The sequence below is a fragment of the Protomyctophum bolini genome (assembly GCF_963924005.1).
Source record: "Protomyctophum bolini genome assembly, chromosome: 17".
Lineage (NCBI taxonomy): Eukaryota > Metazoa > Chordata > Actinopteri > Myctophiformes > Myctophidae > Protomyctophum > Protomyctophum bolini.
This window is the reverse complement of record NC_137878.1, coordinates 12,528,994-12,552,608: the sequence shown is the minus strand read 5'-3', so window position 1 is coordinate 12,552,608 and position 23,615 is coordinate 12,528,994. Positions and strand designations below refer to the sequence as shown.

At 41.4% G+C, this 23,615-nt stretch overlaps 1 protein-coding gene across 2 annotated transcripts in view; it reads right to left on the bottom strand.

The window, feature by feature from the left end:
- Window positions 1–23,615, bottom strand: part of col9a1c (collagen, type IX, alpha 1c) — a 51,336-nt gene that overhangs the window by 26,639 nt on the left and 1,082 nt on the right. The window contains exons 2-9 of one of the 2 annotated variants that reach the window (XM_080787493.1): window positions 19,417–19,502; window positions 13,402–13,473; window positions 11,757–11,886; window positions 6,614–6,860; window positions 5,122–5,271; window positions 4,234–4,314; window positions 3,157–3,174; window positions 179–268 (exon numbers count right to left, since the gene is read on the bottom strand). In XM_080787493.1, coding sequence (XP_080643619.1) covers window positions 179–268; window positions 3,157–3,174; window positions 4,234–4,314; window positions 5,122–5,271; window positions 6,614–6,860; window positions 11,757–11,886; window positions 13,402–13,473; window positions 19,417–19,502 — 874 coding nt within the window. The remainder of the gene's footprint in view (window positions 1–178; window positions 269–3,156; window positions 3,175–4,233; window positions 4,315–5,121; window positions 5,272–6,613; window positions 6,861–11,756; window positions 11,887–13,401; window positions 13,474–19,416; window positions 19,503–23,615) is intronic. The other variant, XM_080787494.1, reaches the window with a different exon arrangement.

Here is a 23,615-nt window from a genome sequence, read left to right as displayed (position 1 = left end):
GGTTCCTGCTGCCTGAGGGATGTTTTGCAAGAAACTGTATTCATTAATGTTATAATGCATAAACAATATACATTCCGGGTACATTTCCGGTGTCTACGTCATTTTGGCGCCAGCGTCAGGGGCTGATGTACGTATTCCTGTACGACATTTTCTTTTAATCACAGAGAAACACACTTACGTCCCTCCCGTCTCTGCCATCTTCTCCTTGGGGCCCTCGGGGGCCCTCTGCACCGGGGGTACCCGGGGGTCCTTGAATGGACTTCTCTGGCTGAGAGAGGAGACAACCAATCAGAATGCTGGACGCAGGAAAAAAAAGGTCAATGATTCTTACAGGTCTTGCTGTAATCTATAGATAGGGCTATTCTTTGGAAGTCTTTGGAATGAAACTTTTTTGAGTCACATTTTAGTCACATTTTAGTCACCAGGAATGTCTTTGTGTTTTACTAGTGTTGTAGTTTTACTCAACTAAATGTCATAAGATTTTAGTCGACTAAATCTACAGTTGTTTTAGTCGACTAAATTTTATTTTGGCGGGCCTTGATGCCGTCGTAATCACGTAATGTCGTTTTTACACATGCTGAAAATAGCCGATCTACAAGCTCACAACGCGTCGCGCTGCAACGCGTTGTGAGCTTGTAGATCTGCTATTTTCAGCATGCAACAAAGTGTAAAATGACTTATTCTGGATCTCTTGTCCACGAGTCCCTTCATAACATTTTAGTTTAGTTTTTATTTGTTGACAAAATTGTCAGTACATTTGGTCATAGTTTTAGTCACCATAGCTTAGTTTTTATTTAGTTTCCATTTAGTCTTCGTCAGTGGAAAAAGGGAGTCGACAAACATTTTTCGTCTTAGTTTTTAGTCGACGAAAACAACACAGCTGAGGACCTGAGGCAACCAGTGTCTTCTTTTTAAATCACTTTTGAAAACATACTTTTATGTTAAAGGACTTTTGTTTTAATGGCTTTGCCTATTTGCCAGTTAGATTGTGTTATAATTGTGTTTATTCTCTGTTGTCCTCATTTGAATGATTTTATACCCATTCCATTTAATTTGCTGTTTGAATTCTTATAGTTATCATGCTGCTCTTTTACTTTGTTCTGTTTAAAGCAATTTGTAACCTTGTTTGGAAAAGCGCTGTACTCCATTATCATTAATTGTTTTGATTGTACCCAACTTTGTTTTAGTTTTATTGTTTAGTTCTCCTGTACAGCACAGACTGCACATGAAAATGAATGTACAATGAATACATTACAACACCGAGTAATCACCGAGAGCCCAGCTAATTGTGTAATAATAACACATGACACATCACTTGTTGTTTTTTTGACACACACTGTCTCTGCTCAGCTGGAAGGACATTTACCCATTAGTGTCAGCCTCACATCATATTACCCATATGACTATATTACTTGATAGATTGTACACTGATATACCTACAGTACAGTATCTATGCAGTGCAAACATTATGGTAATCCCGGTCGACCCAAGTGCAGATTTTACATTATTAATTGTCTATTCTCATGTTTGAATATTAGTTATAAATTATGTCTCTGCCCTAGCCTGTATCTTTTTTATTTGCAAAAAACGTGCAGTATGAAACTTTCAGCATAGTTAGCGTATGTCATCATGTTTATTTTCTGATGTGGAGAGAAGTCACCTTTGACCTCTGAGGACTGTGAGAGGTCAAATCCAAATTGCCTTGCACTTTAATCTAAGCTGCACAGAGCCCTTTGACTGAAGTTTATACTCTTGTCATTCCAGGGCAGGCAAACTACCAACACAAGGCTTCTCATCTCGCGGGCTCTTTAGTAATGGGTTGCAATGTGTCCGTCCCTATGAGCAAGACACATAATCCCTAACTGCTCCCCTCCATCTCTGTGTTACTCTGTTGGCAGCACTCATTTGGGTATAGCTGAAAAACAGAATTCCCCCCACAGCCTAATTAAGAACAATTCAATGGAGAAAGGTTCTAGTGGGGATACTGGACATCCAAGAGCACTCAGACTCTGGATGATAGGAGGGGGAGTAATTGCCAATAACACTACAGACATTTGGCTTTTCAGTCTGACGGTGGCATTCCGTTTCTCTACAGTTGAATCAAGCAGCTATACAGTCTCGACCTTGTACTCTTGAGTGATGCCTGTCTGTCACAATACACAAGCGCGCCATGCCTGTCACAAGGACAAACTGAATTGAGTTATTTAGCTTGTCAGATGTGACAAGCTAAATAACTCAATTCATCACAGAGAAAATACCAGGCGTCCTGTATGCAAATTTCCACTGATTGCTTCTTTTTGGTCAATGAGTACATTGTCTGTGATCTAAAAACATTTTCTCGAATACCGGTGGTAATCTCAAAAGTATCACGCAATGAATGGGGACCCCCAATTTAGTTGGGAATTAAACCTTAAATGCTTTTCTGCACAGCTTGGTTCCAAAACATGTGTTGGATGAGCCATCTTGGATTTGACCTCTCACAGTCCCCAGGGGTGCAAATGTGACTTCTGTCCACATCTGAAAATGAATATCTACCAACTATGCGAAAGTATCTGGCTTTTGTGAAAAAGTGCACAATTGTGTTGCTAATTCGCTGCACGCTGTCCATCTAACTGGATTTAAATAAGGGTTTATTTATGACGTGATAAATTAACTAAGTTAAAATAACAGAGAGACTGAGCTCTGAAAATATTGAGATAGCATATCCAGCTACTTACTTATGTACATAATTGAAGCAAAATCTTTGAGTTGTTTAAATAAAAAAATGAAAAATGAACACAAGGCACAGATTAAATCTATACGTGGCAGAGGACATTGCATATATACACAGCAAAGACGCTAAGTCCTTGAGGTGCATCTCTCTAATTGCTGCAGGCAGCTCCATCTAATTTGGGCTATTTTTCCCCTGACTATTTCTGGCATTTTCTCTCAAATTGAGTAATGGGTTATCAGCTGTCTCTGGCCATATTGCTTGATGGTGCGGGAAGGTTAGAATAAATAAACAAAATGAGATATGGAAAAAAAGGAATATCACCATATCAGTTCTATATGGAACCAAAGCAAAGAGGCAACGGAAGTAGACAAAAGTAGATTATTTGCACCACAAAAGAGGAAAAAACCCAAAACAGTAGAAAGTAGTAGAAGAAAATTAAATACCTCCGCATTGGCATACATCTGAAGAAGCAAGAGAAATAAGATAAATGTGGAATTAGTGAAAATAGTCACACCACCATCACCCAAAGAGTCAGCAGAGGAGGAGGACCTGTTCACAATAATCATGCTTGATTATAATCATGCTTGTCATTCCAATACAGAGTTTGAGGTACCCACAGTTTAAGGTACAAATGTACCACATAATATACCTAGAGTGTAAGGTAACAATGCACACCATGTACCCTTTTCAGAGATGGAGTTTCTGAAAGGGTGTCAAGCAGAAATGTTAGCCTGAATTCTACCAGAGCAAACCAGGCCAGGAAATACTCCTTTATTTTCCTCTCTGGATAGAAACTGTCAGAAAGTGATTAAATTAAAAACTCTACGCTTGGTCCAAAGAGACTCGTATCACAAAGCGAAGGCTTTTCATAGACAGAGACGTGTGACAAAACGTGTGTCCCCAAAGTGGGTCGACCTGAACCTAAATAAATAAACTAAACTGTAATAAAACAAAAAACCCTGACAGTGCTGTGTATGCTTTAAATGAAACTTTCTTGGTAGAATATCTGTCACACTTAATGCAACTCCGTCTTCAGATCACTGTACAGTACTATTCCCTCTCGGCAGCACATTAGTTACTCCAAAGAGACAGGTTTAAAAAGCATGCTACCTTCCTCAGGGTGTGGGCAGTCGAAACTTGGGTTTTAAACTGTCTCTCTCGTCTTTAAAATAAAGTTCTTGGCATGTAAGCTATGAGTGTGCGGCCACTCTGATCTTTTCAGAGTCAACGGATTCATGGTGTATGTCTTTGAACTTTGTCATAAATGTTTAATATTTTTGCACAAAGTCAAAACCCTGCTTTCCTCCACCTTCAATATGGCATCCCTGGTTCGGGCATGGCAATAAAATAATGTGCGCGCATGTGCGCGTGTGTGCGTGCACTCTCAGCTTTTGTTTTCCGACGTGGTGGGGGCTCTAAGGGAAAAAAACCAATCTTTGTGAATCAGTGTTGCAGAGACATTGCACAGCAGATGGCTCAGCCATAGGAGCCAGACCAGGCCTGTTCTTATCTTACTGTACCTCAGTGGCAGGCAGCTCGTTGCAGCTCTCCCTCTGGGCTCTCTTGGGGTCACAGTGGATCAACATCCACTGAAGCTCAAACTGAAGAAAGAAGAAAAAGAGAGAGGCAATTGCAAGACAGCAATTAGAGGCACGGATTTTCAACAGCAGAAAATGTCCCGCTCCCGCCCACGTTTCAGATTCGCACTGTTTCATTTTCTTTCACTAATTCAAATCAATGCCCTCTATGGAGCTGGATAAGTAAATGCATGGTTCTGTTCTGCACGGATGAGGTGTTCTGTTGGCATTAAGTGACCCCCCCCCCCCCTTCTCCCAGTGACATCCAGCTGAGCAGCTTTGCTGTGGCAGCAGCATCAGCAGCACTTTAGAATTACAGCTCGGCATGTGGGTAAACCCTTATTGGCCCATGGTTTGTTTGCACTTTGCTGCAGTGTTGTTTTCGTCGACTAATAAGACTAAGACGAAAAATGTTTTCACCGACGAAAATGTAATGGAAATTAAATGAAAACTAAGCTATGATGACTAAAACTATTAGTCTAAATGTATTGACAATTTCGTCAACAAATAAAAACTAGGAAGGGACCAGTGGACAAGAGATCCAGTATAAGTCATTTTACAATTAGTTGCATGCTGAAAATAGCTGATCCACAAGCTTGTATATGTCCAAAACCTTTGCCTTACATGATTCAAATTTAAAAAATTGCAAAAGTAATAGATCCACGAGCTCAAAACGTGTCACTTAGCGCCTCGTTCTGCCCGACAGCAGTGATATGGGACGCTTTGGGTCTCTATTATGGGGGAAAATATAAAAAGAAAAAGAAACAACGTAGACGATCTGGTTAGAAATGTGTCGTATAGAGTGAAAAGAGGGTTACGTTTGGCACTCACCACCACGGAGGCATCGGCGTCAGTGTCCAGTCGGCCAACCAGGGTGTCTCCCTCTGTGTTGACGGGCCCTTTGCCCTTGATGGGTCTCTTGTCCACCGCTTGGCAGTCCACAGAGAGGGTGACCTGGTCTCGCTCCACACCGATCATCACCTGGTTACCACGTACATTAACCCATACTTTAGCTATTGGAAAATAGCAGATCTACAAGATCATAGCACCGAGTGCCGCGCTGCGAGCTTGTACAGTAGGTCTGCTATTTTTTAGAAAAATCGTGAAAATGTGGTGCAAAATCTTTGAATATGTATCCTTTCAGAGCGAACGTTTTTAACTCAAATCTTTGCTTCTGAGGGGAGTCCTTGGAACAACATTTTCCGATGGGGGTCGGCGGCCAATTTTATATATTTTTGGGGGTCCTTGACATGACAAAAGGTTTTAAGAACGACTGACATAGAAACATGCGTTTTCCAGAAAACTGTCAGGATTTAGAAGGCATTTGTAGAATTTGTAGAAATAATAAGTACACGAGTAATATAAGGAAATGTGTTTTGCAAAAATCGGCCTCATGGTGGCGCTATAATAACAGGCTGCTGTGGAAAAATTGGGGCAGAGGTTTGTTCATTGGCATTCAGGGAGTGTGGCATCGACCAGGCCAACGGTCCCGGAGATTAGCTGTACACGGACGGACGGGCGGACTCTCTCCATGGTCCTTGACATGAAAATGTTTGAGAACGACTGACATAGAAGCATGAGGTTTTCAGAAAACTGTCAGGATTTAGAAGACATTTGTAGAATCGTTCCCAGGTCTAAATGGGTTTAACTGCAGAAACACATTGACCTCTCGCTGCATTTTGTTTTGGTATGTTTTGTTGTTTTATTTTATTTATATTTTAAGTATTTTGTTTGAAATATTTTTCAGGGGTAGTAACTGTGGAGATTGACAGGAAACAGGAAGAGAAACGGGGAGTGACGGACACGCCGTAGCAAAGGTCGTCGGGATCGTGATTCGACCCGCTAGGCCAGCGGGTGCCCGACAAAGTTACGATTATGATTTTAACCCGTTAAAACCGGAAAGCATCCGTGTCATTCTAGATTTGAGCTATATACTGCATCATAGCGACGTACACTTTTCTGTAAACTGTTGGAGATTTTAATTTTGAAAACATACATTAACCACTTCAACCCTATACATTTTGGCCATTTGAAAATAGCCGATCTACAAGCTGACAATGAGTCGCAACTCATTGTGAGCTTGTAGATCTGCTATTTTCAATAGACTTTGTACACATTTTGAACTTGTGAAGTGAGACATTCTGCAATATGAGTACATTTACTTTTAGTACTTTAAGTACATTTTGATGCCGATACTTTTGTACTTTTACTCAAGTACATTTTCTATTCCGTACTTTTACATGTAACGGAGTAGTTCTAAATTGCAGTATCGGTACTTTCACTTAAGCAAAACGCATGGAGTACTTTTTCCACCTATACTGACCTTGTGCCACTTGGTGTTGAAGAGCACCGACAGGCCGGGGAAGGTGACGGTCTGCAGGGTGCCGTCGGCGCCCATCAGGAAGTACTCCAGGGCCTGCTGGTCGCCGTTGAGCCGCAGGCCCGCCTGCTTGCGTCCGTCCTCGTCCACGATCTGCCAGATGTTCCACACCTTGTTGACCGTGTTCTTGATCATGCGGAAGGTGGACATGAAGGAGTACTCGTCTGGAAAGCCCCGGGGGAAGTTCAGCCTGGAGATGGAGAGAGGGAGCAGGCGCTGGGACTACACAATGTCTTCTGAATCATGAAAAAACCTGTTTCTATGTCAGTGGTTCTCAAACTATTTCATGTCAAGGACACCCAGAGTGATATATATTTGGCCGCCCTTTTTCAAATATTGTTGTTCCAGAGACCCCTCCAGAAGCAAAGATTTGAGTTAAAAAGCGTTCACTGGGAAAGAATATAATATTCAAATATTTGCACACATTTAAAAAATATGTAGATGCACCGAGTGCCGCACTATAAGAGCTTGTAGATCTGCTATTTTTTAACAGCTAAAGTTTAAAATGATCATGGTTAAATTGGTTAAAAGCTAAAGCGTGTTCCCGTCCTAAATAGGTTATTGTTACGTCTTTGTGTACAGGCATAGAGTTAGAAGAAGAAAATAAAAGAAGAAATATGTTTTTGGTTTGCAGCGGCATAGTGACCAAAAGAAAATTGAATATCTCTATACAATACATAAAGCAGTCAGCGAGTATAGCAGCAAATAGAGACAAAGTGTCTCCACGCCTAACTGTAAATATTTGTTCAGTAAATGCTGTAAAAGTAGCCTGTGTCGTTGTCTTTGGCATAGCACGTCTGTATCTGAATGTCTATTTTTTCGTTTGCAGTGCAGCCAGCCTTTAACACTTTATATTTTGAATTTGAAAAAAGTACAGACATTAAACGAGCAGTGCATTTTGGGAAGTCTCCGAGACGTTCAGAGATACACCGCTGTCAGGATGGATGTGGAATGCTATAACAGTGACCCGTGTCATTGTCAACATGTCAACGCCTGGCTGTGTGGAACAGGCCATGTACAGACGTACAGACGAGATAGATAGACCTCTATTGATCCTGAGGGAAATGCAGTTGTCGCAGCAGCACCCACCACACAAAGGATATTCACTACAGGTGTTGATTTCATTGACTAAAACTAAGACGAAAAATGTTCGTCGACTACATTTTTTCACTGACGAAAACGAAATGAAAACGAAGCTATGATGACTAAAACTAAAAGTAAATATATTGACAATTTCGTCAACAAATAAAAACTAGAATAAAATGCTAGGAAGGGGACACTTGGTAGCATGCTGAAAATAGCCGATCTATACAAGCGTATAGAGCGTTATAATAGCGTTGTGAGCTTGTAGATGGTCTATTTTCAGCAAGTGTAAAAACAGACATTACGACGGCATCAAGGCCAGCCAAAATACTTTTTAGTCGACTAAATCAACTGTAGATTTAGTCGACTAAAATCTTATGATGTTTAGTCGACTAAAACTAGACCAACACTAAAACATTTGGCTATTCACATATGCCAAAAACAACACTGGTTCGAAAACAGGCGGTGGATCCTATTGGTTCACATTTTCAGAGCATTATCCGTGGTCTTCAAATGGGCATACCTAACAAGCTATGCCAAAACAATTGGAACATTTCCATTTTTGTGTATTTTCATATCAAAAGTCCAGAAAAAGACAATTTAATTTACTTCCTTTGAACGAAATGTGATGCGTGGTGATGAGGCTCTAAGTGGTTAAATGTGTTAACGTTGTTTTTGTTTTGCCACATCCAAAGCACACGGTATCTAAATTCTTTCTCCCTCATTGAGAATTTCTGGAAGCATGAATATTACAATCTACAAATGGCCTCACACACACCGCCCATCACGTTTATAATGAAGTGGTTTCACCAAGTGGCTTATTTGCATAATGGCTCAGAAAAAAAAATCTGAGAATCTCCCTGCCTTCAGTGGATGAATGTAGTGTAAAGTAACTAATTACATTTGTTTTAATCAGGTACTGGGGAAAATATTGTACTTTTACTCCACTACAATTCTTTGAAAACTTTTGTCTATAGTAACCACTGGTAACCACTATACTATAGTGGTAGTACACTATAGTGGTTACTTTGTAGATTTGACAGAACATGTATTAACTTACTTCAGCCCTATGCATACAGTACTTGGGATATTTGAAAATAGATCTTATATTTTCTAAAAATGGAAAGTTGGAAAAAGAAACGGGACATTCTGCAAAAAATACTTTCATACTTTTACCCAAGTACATTTTGAATACTGGACTTTTACATGCAACAGATAATTTCTACAGCATGATTGTGGTATTGGTACTTTTACTTAAGTACAATATATGAGCACTTCTTCCACCAAAGTAGGCGGCATTATAACAATCTGTATCAGTTGTACTTCCAAAGAGGAGAGAACTGTAGTAAAACAAAGTTATAATTGCATCAAAGGAGGCAAAGAGGAGCCTTTTATATCAGTGTTATAAATGAAAAAGCGGCTCTCATCAATGCTTCAATTACTGCACGGAAAAACGACCTGAATGTTTTACTTAAGTAAAAGTATCAATACTCCAATATATAAATACTCTGTTACAAGTAAAAGTTCAGCATTCTAAATATACTTTACAAAAGTATCAAATGTATTTAAAGTACCAAAAGTAGAAAGTACTCGATATGCATTATGCAGAATGTCCCATGTCAAGTTTTCAAATGAATTGAAAATAGCCGATCTACAAGCTGACAATGCGTCGCATCGCGACACATTGTGAGCTTGTAGCTCTGCACAAGGGCCAAAATGTATAGGGCTGAAGTGGGTATATGTTTTGGAATAATAATTAAAATCTACAAAGTGAGATTAAAAACAAAAACAATAACTAGTAACTAATTAAGCTGTCAAATGTATTAAGCTGAGATGTAGTGGAGTAGAAGTTTTGTGTTTTTAACAAGCCTCCAGGCTCCATAGGCGGTGTATTTATGAATGGGAGCTGCAGTGCAGCCAGCCTTTTACCGTCTATAGTAAAGGGATCAAGGTGAACCAATAAAGACAAGGAGTTTCCTGTAAGCCCGTAAAACAAATGAAGACCACTCACTCTCCAACGTTGCCTGGAGTGAGAAATCCTCCTTATACTGTATATAGGCAAGCTTTTTAACCACTTCTAGACTGCAGTCCCTATTTTGGGCACGTCATGTAGACATTCAAAAACATTAAAGGTGTAGTGAAATAAGAAATACGTTTTTCAAGGGAGTGGTTGCATCACTAATAAAATGGTATAGCTGTGCTCAAATCACTATCAATATGTGAGGATAAGCATGTATTTACTTCATGTCCGGGGTGACAGCCGTGCAGGCCGCACTGGCATTCACAACACCTGCTGTCAGAGAGTTACACAACGTTATTCTGAGAAAAGCCAGGCTGCCGGAGGCAACGCAGGAGCACAGCAGCACAGACCGAGAAGCACCTGAGGTCATGTCTGGCAGCAGCTGTAGCAGTGTGTTGCCGGATCCTTGCGAGAGAAATAAGCAACCAGGTCATATGGAATAAAAACCAAAAGAAGCGACTAGTATTAATAGGCTACGACTATTTGAAAATAGCCGATTTACAAGGTCAGTACAGAAGTGCTATTTCACCGTGGCTGGGTCAGGCTGGGTGAGTTCAGTACAGAAGTGCTATTTCACCGTGGCTGGGTCGGGGCTGGGTGAGTTCAGTACAGAAGTGCTATTTCACCGTGGCTGGGTGAGTTCAGTACAGAAGTGCTATTTCACCGTGGCTGGGTCGGGGCTGGGTGAGTTCAGTACAGAAGTGCTATTTCACCGTGGCTGGGTCGGGGCTGGGTGAGTTCAGTACAGAAGTGCTATTTCACCGTGGCTGGGTCGGGGCTGGGTGAGTTCAGTACAGAAGTGCTATTTCACCGTGGCTGGGTCGGGGCTGGGTGAGTTCAGTACAGAAGTGCTATTGTACCGTGTCTGGGTCGGGGCTGGGTGAGTTCGAGTTTTGCCATTATTTACTATTCCTGTCCATATTGGGTTACAACTTGGACGGGGCTGAGTCGGCTCTACCGAACTTCGCAACTCTCGACACGGCAACTTGCGGCTCTTAGGCCGCTCGGTGTGTATCCCGTGGCTGGAGCCCGGTAGAGACGGCACCCCTCCGTCATTGTCTATGGGGAGGATTTCAGTGTATGGATTTTTGGGTTTTTTGTATGTACAGAATTGCAATTCCGTACATATTTACATATTTCTGTGAGACTGGTTTGCATATTGTGTTAACCCAGTCAACCTCTCCCCCCCCCCACTACAGGTTCCTCGAGAGGATTCCGAATGGACCCTTTAAACATGCATGTATGTCTGAGATGTCTGTAACTCTTGCAATTATGGGGATCCTTGAAATGATAGAATATAAGGTATGCAAAAATGAAATAAACCACAGAGAAAAGGCTTGAGCTGAATGTCTTTCCTTCGGCTCTCGAGACACTCACCCTGATCTGCTATTGGGCTTCAGAACATACAATTCTGTGACAACAAAAGGCAATTGAAGTGCTTACAGGAAGCAGTTCCGCCTGTCAGCACCCATCTGTTTTAATGCTGTAATTTATTTTTTGCCTCATAAAAGAAGAGAAGAAAAAGAAGAAAAGCACTTAGGGTGCATGATGAAATGCCAGGAGATATGAATCGCTTCACGTGGGGGTCTTTCAGATGCCCCCGAACTCACGCATGCACGCACCCACACACGTATGTATTGCACGCATGCACGCACGCACTGCACAAACGCACACAAACGCACACACACACAAAGGAAATCATTTTTTACTCTACACAGACACAGACACAGACGCACACGCGCACGCACACGCAAACGCACACACACACATACACACACACACACACACACACACACACACACACACACACACACACACACACACCCGTTGTCTTTGAGATATGCCAAATGGGTTCAGGCATGCTTTCCTCAATACCAATTATATGTTGTTCACTGTGCAACAACACCTGTCTAGGACCTGTAATAATACAACACCTGCATCAACACACTTTTTTCTTCCTTTTTATTATTTTACTGTATTTACCTGGTTGGAATTTGGAAGTTGGCCTCCCTGTCGAGTCGGTATGCCACCTGGTGGGGCGTGGAGCCTTCCACCTTCCTCACGCCTTTCAGAGCAATCACGTCGAGCTGGAACTGGGTGATGAGATCAAAACCTGCATGGGACAGAGGAATCTGATGAGGATGATGATGTGTCTTATTATACAGTTAAGGCAGTTTAAAAATGGCAATGCTCCAGATGTTGCAGTGTAGTAGCAGCAGCAGTAACATAATTTAGAAAGAAATGAGGCATTTAGCAGACACTTAGGGCTGTATTTCGCGTGTCTTATAGTACCAGGTCTTATTACTTAACTTAAGACATGGAGGCGTGATCAATGCCATTTGGCTATTCTGAGTGTCCAAAGAGTTAAGTAATAAGACCTGGTACTGGTACTACACGCAAAGTGATTTGCAATAACCAAGGTAACTTTTCTTGTGACCACCGCGCTCTGACTTATGGTGTGCTACCCGTTCAAATCACATTATAGAAATAGAGGTAAAGCGTCGCACACACCAAGGGCTATATCTAGCGCCACCCCTTAACCCTTATCCCTAAACTTATTTGCCATTTTTTACAATTTTTACTATAAAAATTGTTCAAATAGCTGATCTACAAGCTCACAACGTGTAGATGTAGATCGGCTAGTTGAACTATTTTAAAATGATTTTCAAAATAGTAAAAAATGGCAAATAAGTTTAGGGATAAGGGATAAGGGGTGGCGCTAGATGGAGCCCCAAGACTGCGTTTTTTGTTTGTATTCTTGCATGATAGAATGACAGACGTTTCTTCGGCTATCCAGCCTTCATCAGTGTGAAGGCTGGACAGCCGAGGAATGACAGACCTTTTGGCTGTCCAGCCTTCATCAGTGTGAAGGCTGGACAGCCGAATCGTCTGTCATTCCATCATGCAAGAATAAAAACTAAAATCGCAGTCTCTAACGACCCGTTATTACCCCAATAATCAAGGTAAACACATCAAATGCAGAGAGCCAGTGTAATGCCTCAGTGAACTAGTATCACAGGCAAACCTAGCATCAGTCTAAAATATACTGTGTACAGTATACGGTAGTAGTAGTAGTAGTATAGTAATATTAGTAGCAGCGCCAGCAGCTTGGTAGTACAACGGTAGCAGCAGATTTAGTGTTACAGTAGCTGTGGTAGTTTAATGACTATTATCCTTGTCCTTGGGTTCTCAATTGAATGTCTCAGCAATCTTGTGCTGTGCAGAACAACTTGGCAGCATGTACGTAAGCGCGTACAATTAAAGGAAAACTTCGGCACAAAATTATCTCCAATCCCATGTGAAGCTCATTAACTTTCCTCTGACACATGCAATTCATCCCAAAGCCAAATTATAAACACACACAGATGTTTTTTGGGGGGGTTTTCTTTTTGTATTTCTTGGTGAATTGTCTCTGAGGTTGAAGTGATTATTAAAAAGAATTGCTGAGTTAGAACAAAAAAATGCTGCAAGTGGAACACTTTTATCACCTCATTTGAAACTAAAAGGTGTCTCAAAGCATTGCAGTCCTTGCATGTTCAACTCATTAACACTACCAGTTTTTTGGGGCTTGTTCCAACAACAGTGCTCGACATGGTTTATTTGTATTTCCTGCTGTATGATAGATCACCTGGAAGGTCATCTTGGCCACTTCTCATCGGCGGACAGACGGTATCTCCATCCAATCTGTTCAGATCTAATTCTGTTAGGAAAAGGGAAAAACAAACACACACGCACGCACGCACGCACGCACGCACACCACACACACACACACACACACACACACACACACACACACACACACACACACACACTTGTTAAAGATGTCTCCTCACTGAATTTAACAAAGGCTTTGAAGATTTATTTTGTATTGCTTCAATACCCGCCTGCGAGTCTTTGAAAGGAAAAGGGAATAATCATAAATGTCACCAGCGATTAAGATCAGCATTTACAGCACTGCAGTGAAAATTTCATGTGGCTTTCTCATACTCATACAGGGTCAGATCTGTGAAGGACACAGAGGGATATTTCTTAAGCCTTAGGCCCAGACCGCACCAATGATTCGCCATTTCGCCATGCAACTCCTTGCAACCAAACGGTTGCAAGTATTGTTGCATGTATAGTTGCATGAAACCATTATCCTGTTGCAAGGAGTGGCATTGCAGAGTAGACTGGACGCGTTTTTCGGAAAACCGACGAAAAAAGCGCAAAACATCCTAAAAATGCAGCAGTGTGCAGGGACCTTTAAAGTTGCATTGGTGCGGTTTGGGCCTTACAGTATACTTTGTCATGCGATAAATAGCTAAAATAGCCCATCTAAATGCTCATATAAAGCATCCCGTTGCAAGATGCTGTTCGCTTATGAGATCAGCTATTTTAGCTATTTCTTGTATACTTACCTGAGTTGCAAAAATGGCTGACCTACAAGCTCGCAACACATTGTGAGCTTGTAGATCTGATAATTATTATTATTATTATTTTATGAATTATTTATTTGTTTTTTAGGGGGGGGGGGGGGGGGGGGGGGGGGGGTTTACAAATGTTCCTGTCAAAATAGTAGGGATGTTGTTGATTAAATAAATACAAATAAAAAATAAATATATAAAGAAAACTTCCCAAAAGGAAAAGTTTGTATTTCATTCAGTGTGCCCGCAGAAGCAGGGATATAAAATGCAGAGGCACGACCATGGAAACAATTCCCCCCAAGGCATTTTGTGTTATATCCTTTTCTTATAGTTGTGTTATTACAGCATACCTCCTTACTGTTCTCAAACGTATTAATAAAGTATTAAATCAATCAATAGTGGTCTGTGATTTAGGTAGCAGATTTATGATGGAGAGCTCTAAAGACTCCTCCTATGATCCAAATATGTCAGAAGAGATGCATGGCAGTGTAATTAATGTTGATGAATGGCTAGCAGCCTTGACTGTTAAAGGTAAAGTCGAGGCCACGTTTGTCACGTCTTCAGAAATATTAAATGCTAATGTATAATAAAAGTGGTGCTGGCAGGTAATCCACTTTGCTGTTTATTAATTTGTAGTAAGTAGAGGTCGGTCTCTGTCATTTATCAAAAAGGAACGCTCACCGGGGGAATAAATAAATATAAACAGAGTCTGCAGTATATCACGTTATTGGCAGTTTTGTTGTTGTTGTTCCTAGTCAGTACCACAGAGGAATGAAGTTTGGAACATACATTTGGAACATTTAGTTTCATAAAGTTTAGTAAAGGAACTTGGTCCATATAATATTTAACAAATGAATGCTGCAACTGTTAGGATGTGTGAGGATAGGATGCTAGGATGGTGCCTGAGGCAGGTCAGACTCTGGTACATTCTGTCTCTTCCTCCATTCACAGGGAGTACAGCAGTGCTTCTCAGAGGTTTATTTGGACTCTCGGAGTGTGCAATGGGGGTCCTTGAAAGTTAAAGGTCAGAGAACCAACGCTCTACTGGTCCATGGACCATTGTACATTCCGTAAACTAGCCTTTTTCACTGACGGATGATAACTTTTTTAGTAAGTATAATATTATGTTTGGTTGCACTGAAAATAGCAAATGTACAAGCTCACAACACGTCTTGCTGCAATGCCTTCTGAGCATGCAATCAAGTTTAAAATCAGCCATTACGATGCCATAGAGGCCTGCCAAAGTATCAACAGTTTGTCGACAAAATCAACGACATTTGATAGTTTAGTAGCCAACAAAAATTTGACTTTTCAGATGACTAAAACTAAATGAAATTTCATTCAAAATATACTGACTATAACTAAATGAAAATTCGCTGTCAAAACTAACACTGCCATGGACCAATGGTTGAGAAACCGTGGAATACTGCCAACCCTGTGATGAGGTGAGGTCTGGAAACCATGAACGTTGCGGCTGGAGGCCTCGCGACTCCATAAACTGACTCAGCATCATTTAGACCATTTTGACCTGAGAAAAGATTCTACAAATGTCTTCTAAATCCTGACAGTTTTCTGTCAGTCGTTCTCAAACATTTTCATGTCAAGGACCCCCAAAATATATGTAATTGGCCGTGGAGCCCCATCTGAAAATATGTTGTTCCAGGGACCCCCCCCCCCCCCCCCCCCAGAAGCAAAGAGTTAAAAACGTTCGCTCTGAAAGAATATATATTCGAAGATTTGCAAAACATTTTCCCGATTTTTCAAAAATAGCAGATCTACAAGCCCATAGCTCATCGCTCCTGAGCTTGTAGATCTGCTATTTTTCAATAGCTAAAGTAGAATATAATGCTATAAATTGGGTTCCCGTTCAGAATGGGTTAGACGAGAGCAGTGTGAACGCACACACAGTACAGACATCTGGAAACTCTTTTCAGGTACCACATAACTGCTGAGAGATGAGATGCGGTGGCGAGTCGCCATTTATGCTGACACATTTACTGCCCATAAAACCATATCTGATGGTGAACGAGGGCTTCACCTTGTTAAGCCGCGTCGCCCGCAGTGGCTATGGCCTATTATATATTGGGGTTGTCCCGATCCAATCCCGATATCACAATTTCTGTGTTAGCCGATATCCGATACCAGTGTTGTGATCTCGTGTTGTGTTAATAGACTCCTCACTCATAATATGTGAACTTTCAGTTTGGGCAACTCGAAAGCAAACTCCACATGCCCCAACATATTATTTACCTGCCATATAGTGTCAACCCCTTACCCCTGTGTCGGGTTGGTGGTTAGACTGGCATATTCGCCGATACCGATATGACCCGCTATGACAAATAAGGGACGAGGCCGATACTTTTCCGATACCGATACAGTATCGGGACATCACTAATATATGCTCCAAAATGCAACTCATTGTTGCAAATGAACAGGAGAGGAGTTGCAATTAAGAGACACATTGTAAACGACAGCTGTATATAGGTCTGAAGGGTTTAATGTATGTTTTGGTATAATGATCAAAGTAGCCTAACTGAAGTGGAGTATTGGAAATTGGAAATACTCAAGTAAAGTACAAATGCCTCAAAATTGTAGTTACTGTATAAGTACAGTACTTAAGTAAATGTACTTAGTTACTTTCCACCACTGTAAACAACATACGTACACTGTACACAGTAGTCAGTCTGCATGCACACATTGCGGCTGTCAGGTGGAACCTTGTTTGTCCAGAATTGTTACTTTAAAAAAATAACCAATTCTAATGTATAGATCTAATTGTTAAAAGAGCCCTAACCCCTTCGCCCATTTATCCTTTATATAATTGGTCTGCACTCATGCTCATTATTATTATCTGGCACCATTATTGTCAACTCGCTCTGTTTCTCAGAGAGCTGTGTGGACAGTTCGGAAAGCTGCCTATCAGTGAAATGCATCGGCAGGCAGGTTTGGTCATTATAAACCAAATTTCAAACTTTTTAATTCTTATTTTTATTAAGGCAAAAACATATTATTTCTTTTGCAGCACGGCGAGCACGCTTTCTAATAGCTTGGAACATCAACTGTCCACGACTCAACAGTCCACCAATGACACACAGTGTGAGTGAGAAAATGCTACTTTAAACCATTCAATTGGTTCAATATTTATAAAAGCCACCGGAAACACTGGACCACTTTACCTTTCAAAATGTATGTAAAACATTGACAATATACAGTATAGCAGACCAACACGCTCAGCTTGTAGATCTGCTACTTTTAAAAGCTTTGTGTCACACTCTTGCGTGGAAGTAGAGCATTAATTAATTGCGTAAAATCATACAAGGTTGAAATATTGGTACAAGGCTTCTGCTTACAGCCACAACAATGTAAGTGCTGTATAAATCAATGTGTGTACTGTATATGTATATCAGGGGTGCCAAAATAAACAATTTTTGGCATCTGCCACTTGAATTAAGGTGACTGCACTTGATTGATTGACATAAAAAAGGGCAGCACAAACCCACAATGCAAACAATTTTCAAAAGTGTTTCGCACAAACATCAGTATTACAAAAAAGAAAAAGAAGTGCATTTGTCTAATATGTAACTATTTTCAGCAATGGGATAATATATATATATTTTTTTGGTGGATAGATCTGGTTGAGCTGGTCATTTTGAAAGTACAGTACAGCTCTCAAGTCTAAAATGTGTGGGCACCCCTGGTGTACATGCTGCTTTTACATGTGGCCTGTGATGTATTCTGAATATTAACAGTGCATGTCCATATTTGAGATGCTCTGCCCTTGGCCCATGCACACAACCATGGAGAGGAGCTTATCATGATCAGAAGAGATTTAATCTGATTTAATCTTCCAGAGCAGACCAGCACAGGGCTGCCTTCTATTTCCGGGCCATTCCCAGAGCTTTGTGTGAATGCCTGATGAAAATGATGATCTCAAAATAACAGTCAGTGTTTGGGGTTTGGATTCTCTGGCAAAGGCTAATTCTTTGATCTGTCCATTATTATTTGCAGACAACAGACAACACACAGTGGCACAGCTCAGCACAGCGAAATTGCCGTGCGCTGCAAGGTGCATGCAGAAACATAATGGTTCTAAAAAACAGGCTATATGGTTCCACAAAGAACCTTCATCTACTAAAGAACCATTTTATTTAGTGAATGTCCGTTTAAGACCTTTTTTCTTTCTTTGAGGAACCAGAAATGGGTGCCTTTTTTAATGGTTCTTTGATGCACCTTTAACCACATAAAGCATCCCAATTTGGGGCATCTCTCAATAGGTGAACACCCACCAAAAATATAGCATCAGAAAGCTTTTGATCTGCTATTGTTGGTTCAGAGGGGGGGGGGGGAATGCAGATGAAGATATAGAATAGAGCTACAGTATACTGTATGGCAGTGGTGGAAAGTAACTAAGTACTTTTACTTAAGCACTGTCCTTAAGTACGATTTTGAGGTATTTGTACTTTACTTGAGTATTTCCAATTTCCAATACTTTTACATACTCCACTACATCTCAGAGCCAATTTTTTTACTTTTACTCCACAATTATTTGAAAACTTACTAGTTACGTACTAGTTACTTTGGAGATTTTTATTTTGATTAGAAAACATACATTAACCACTTCAACCCTATACATTTCGGCCATTTGAAAATAGCAGATCTACAAGCTCACAATGCGCCGCAACGCGACGCATTGTGAGCGTTAGAATCTATTTAATGAAGCAACGTTTCGGTCCCTCCGGAACCTTCCTCAGGCATGAGGAAGGTCCGGAGGAACCGAAACGTTGCTTCATTAAATAAGAAAATACTGAGCAAATACACAGTGTGCGGGTGTATTCTATTGCTTTCATTGATGTCCACTGGCCTACGCACCTGTGCATACGCCTGATTTCTAGGTGTGAGAACGTTTTCCCCTATACAGATGATAGAACCATTCAATACAAATGCTTCTATAAATAACCAGTTTTGGTTCTTCAGCTGGTGCCGTGATGGTGACATAACAGGTGGAGTGTTTATTTATTTTTATTTTTGACTAATGTCTAAGATTATGTCTATCTTTTAGTTATGTAGTGGTTTTTGTAGTAGTTGTATTCTGACCTGGGTATCTGTGAATTGTGTCTGTTTGTATGTTGCTGTTTTTATCACTGCACAAATTAAGTTCCGAAGGGAAAACGCAGCAATTTGAAGTTGAAGCTGCAGTTGGCGCACCTCACATTCTGTCTCTGTGTTTGTGGGTAACTTACGTCCAAAGGCTGGAGTGAGGAGAGATGCCAGCAGGGCCATGCAGGCTGAAGTGTACAGCAACATTGTAGAATGCCGGTGCTGCTTCCTATTCAATCAGAGTTGAGAATTAATTTATATGCCATTATACATCTGCCACAAATCATTGTGTGTGTGTGTGCGTGTGTGTGTGTGTGTGTGTGTGTGTGTGTGTGTGTGTCTGTGCGTGCGTGCGTGCGTGCATGCGTGTGTGTGTGTGTGTGTGTGTGTGTGTGTGTGTGTGTGTGTGTGCGTGCGTGCGTGTGTAAATTATTCAAACAGCATCAACATAAACCACAAATAATCTCCGACACTGGCACACCGCTAGGTATAAATCAGGCCTCGTCCATCTGCGCACATATCCCGCATGCAGACCGTCATGTCACTGTGTGGGCTGCAGACAGCATGCAGTCACAACTCTTCCCCTTATTACAGCAGTAGTGGTTGTCAAACAGTAGCATTTCAATGACCCCCCAAAAAATTACTATGTACATATTTGGCCACAGACGGCTATCTGGAAAGATCTTGTGTCAGGGACCCCATAAGAGAATATTGGTGCTGTTAAAATGTTTCAAAGATATTGCAAATCTTGCTATTTTCCAAATAGCCAATATACTGTAGCTGTTAAACAGATTTTTATACTATATGTCATTATTAGCTGCTACCTTTTTAAACAATTAAAGAATGTCTAATGAATACACTTGGAAAGGGGACTTTCACCATTTCACACAATGAAATTGTTCTCCACTGGTGGGCCCTATGAGGATATTACAAGAGGGTACCAAAAAGTTAGCTAAGTTAGTTAAATGGGCCTTCACCCCGAAAATGTTGAGAACAACCACTGAATTAGTTGAACATAGGGGAGGGGCTGAGACAGCTTTTATTTTCAAATGAGCCAAATAAAACTGTTCCACTTGAGCCTGGCAGAACTTTTATAGTGGGAACAACTACTGTGTTAAGTGCTCAGATTGTGGGCGGCCAACACTTTAGAGCTTTTTCCAAGTGATCCAGAAAAAGGTTGAGTACCACTGAAACAATCACAAACCTATCGGCCTGCAGACAGGTATGTATCGGTCAGGCTTTATACTTTCAAGGAGGCACTGTGTGCGAGCTCGCGTCGTGTCCCCGGACCACCTCCAGACTGTGGCTGTCTTTGTTCCATGCCAAATCCATCTCCCTCCCTGCGCCGCGCAGCGTGAGGCAGCCACACATCAATGATTCAATGGGAGGCTCAAGGGGACGCTGAGGGCAGCCCTCCCTCCCTCCCTCCCTGGCAAAGGAAATCTTACAAACTTCACGGGCCGTAATGTACTGGAGCACAGGTTTGTCTTGCATCCTGTATTCCTCTTTTTATTGCAAGACGGTGAGTGTGAGTGCAGTGTGTGTGTGTGTGTGTGTGTGTGTGTGTGTGTGTGTGTGTGTGCACACGTGCGTGTGTGTGTATGCGTGCGTGCCTGTTGGGCTTAAGTGGAGCGGAGGTGAGATAGTGGACATGGGCGATTTAAAAAGCAACAATGTCCTTGTGTATTCCTCTCACACAAAATTCTATTTGCATACCGTTGCTGTTGGGCAGAGACCCTGTATCTCCATTTCAAAGTTTGTTTTGTTTTTACCAGCTGCTTGGAAAGCAAGCTGGTCTATTTTCTCTCGGCTTTGACGACCAATTTCTCATTGGTTGCCGTAGTGACGACCTATCATCCTGATTGGCTGCCTCGTCAGACACTTTTTGCCAGCCGACCGTAAGCCAATGGGACAGCATTGCAGCCAGCAAGACCCATTGTCTAAACGGCATGAACACTCAAAACATCTACAAGCTCCGACACTAACTTTTATCATCCTATTCTTGTTTTTTCACGTCACGTCAGGCGCCAATTTTATTTGACCAAATATAATATAATGTCAACTTTCAAGTCCAAGATGTAAGCTAACCCAATAAACCATGCAGGTAAAGTAATGTGAAGCTCATTTTGAGCTTGTTTTTTTGTAAATGAATGCCCTTCGTCATACTACACAGTGGCACTGTCTGGCACACAAGAAGTAGCAAAACTATCGAATACTTCAGGCTTTCCTGTACTTTTCCTGCATTCTTTCCGAAAAACTTGTTTTCCCCCCAAGGTTCTTTTCACTGTAGAATAGTATAGCATTTGCATAACACCTTTGCAAATGCCCTCCTTTCTCACTGACAATGTTCTGGCAATCCAATGTCTTGCCAATGGGCAAATATGGCATGACATGTGAAGTTCTATTTTTGAAAATATGTGAGTGAAAGTGTCTAAGTGTGGGTTTTTATAAATAATAACCAATCTTAAGTGTTAACAAGGCTAAATAATAGCTCCATTTGGAACACAGGTTCTCTTTTCCATTTCCTGAGAAGTAACGCTATTGGACATTAATTATACAAGGTTTCCACCCGACATCGACGTTTGTTCCCAGCCGAGCCAGTCTGAGCTAAACACAAGGATCCAGACAGACTGCATCTTCAGTCAGCATACGTCACCGTGCAGACTCCACAGGGACCCCGCTGACATTGTACGCGTGTGTGCCATGCTTTGCACACCTCCTAACACGGACCCGGGATCATGTTAACACAGATGTGATGATGCCACACAGATCATGGTTTCTTCTGCCTTTTAAAAAATAATTTTATCGTGTCATCATCATTATTTAGTATAATAATGCCCTGATCTATACTTTGGCATACGACATTTGATCTACAAGCCCTATATAACTCTGCTAATTTAGAAAGAATACGTTAACACCACAGGGTGAAAGTGGTTACAGAACACATTTTTGTTTCAGTGAGATATTTCACATATTTCTACTCTTTTGTTAGAATGTTTATCAGCATTCAGCACATTCTCAATAAATGTGCAGATACAACATATAACAACAGTCATTCTCAAACTTTTCAGTGTCAAGGACCCCCAGTTTGAGATGAATATAGGACTCATATATGTACAAATAGAACCAAATGTAACCAAATGCAGATTTGGAAACAAATGGACCCTTTAACGGTCCATGTCCATTAAATTTGCACTCTCACAGACTGGTAAGGGTCAATTTGGTTCTTAACCAGGACACTTAATGCTGGGGACCCACTGGTTAAGCCCCCTTATTCTGTGCTTTAGATCACGTTTAGAGCAGTTGCCAAATGAATGGCCACAACATCATGGAAGCCAAGCCAATGATGGGGTGACATTTATGTGTTGCGCGTGTGGCCCATATCTCAAATCATATACAATAGCACTAACAGACTGTGACTCCAGTGTCACCCATATGGGACCCATATGGTGCCACTCACCACCCCAGCCTCTCCTCTCACCCCAACCCCACAACGCTGAGCACCAGCCAGAACTCCTGGCACCCGGTCTGCACTCTCATTTGTCTTAATTAACCAACAACCGGATTGCTGATCACACAAAAGTACAAATTAAGACCATGCATTTCGCTTTAATGAGCTGCCCGATCATTTCAAGGAACATTTAGTAAAGACTTTTCATTTATATTCCAAACGCCTCTTATTGGCGAGCGACGCTGCAGTGCTACAGTATACATCCCTACATCGTACTGAAGAGTTGTAATGAAAAAAAACCAGTTTGTGTTTCTGTGTGTGGTGTGCATTTCATTATACTGAGTGTCATTGGTGACAGGCCTCCGTCCATGTAATCAGACTGACACATTCAAACATAAGCTTGCATGTGCGTGTGCGCGCAGACACACACACATGCACGCACGCACAGTCGCACACACACACACACACACACACACACACACACACACACACACACACACACACACACACACACACACACACACGCAGGCAGACGCACGTTTGTAAGAATCCGTTATGTTTGCCAATTCTACATTTTCTTTGTTTTTTTTGCAATTTTTTACCCCAAGCCAAAACTACTGATCTACAAGCTCACAAGCCCAAACTTTTCCTAAACCTGCCTCTCGAGTCTCAACACATTTGTTTTAAACCATAAAACAACCATTTCTCTTGTGAGGACCTGGAAAATGGTCCTCACAATGTCTATTACTCAAATGCATACTATTATATACATGTGGAGACATGGCCATCCACGCACGCACGCACACGCACACGCGCACACACACACACACACACACACACACACACACACAGGGTATTTCCAGACGCGTTTAAAGGGAGAGACACATCTAG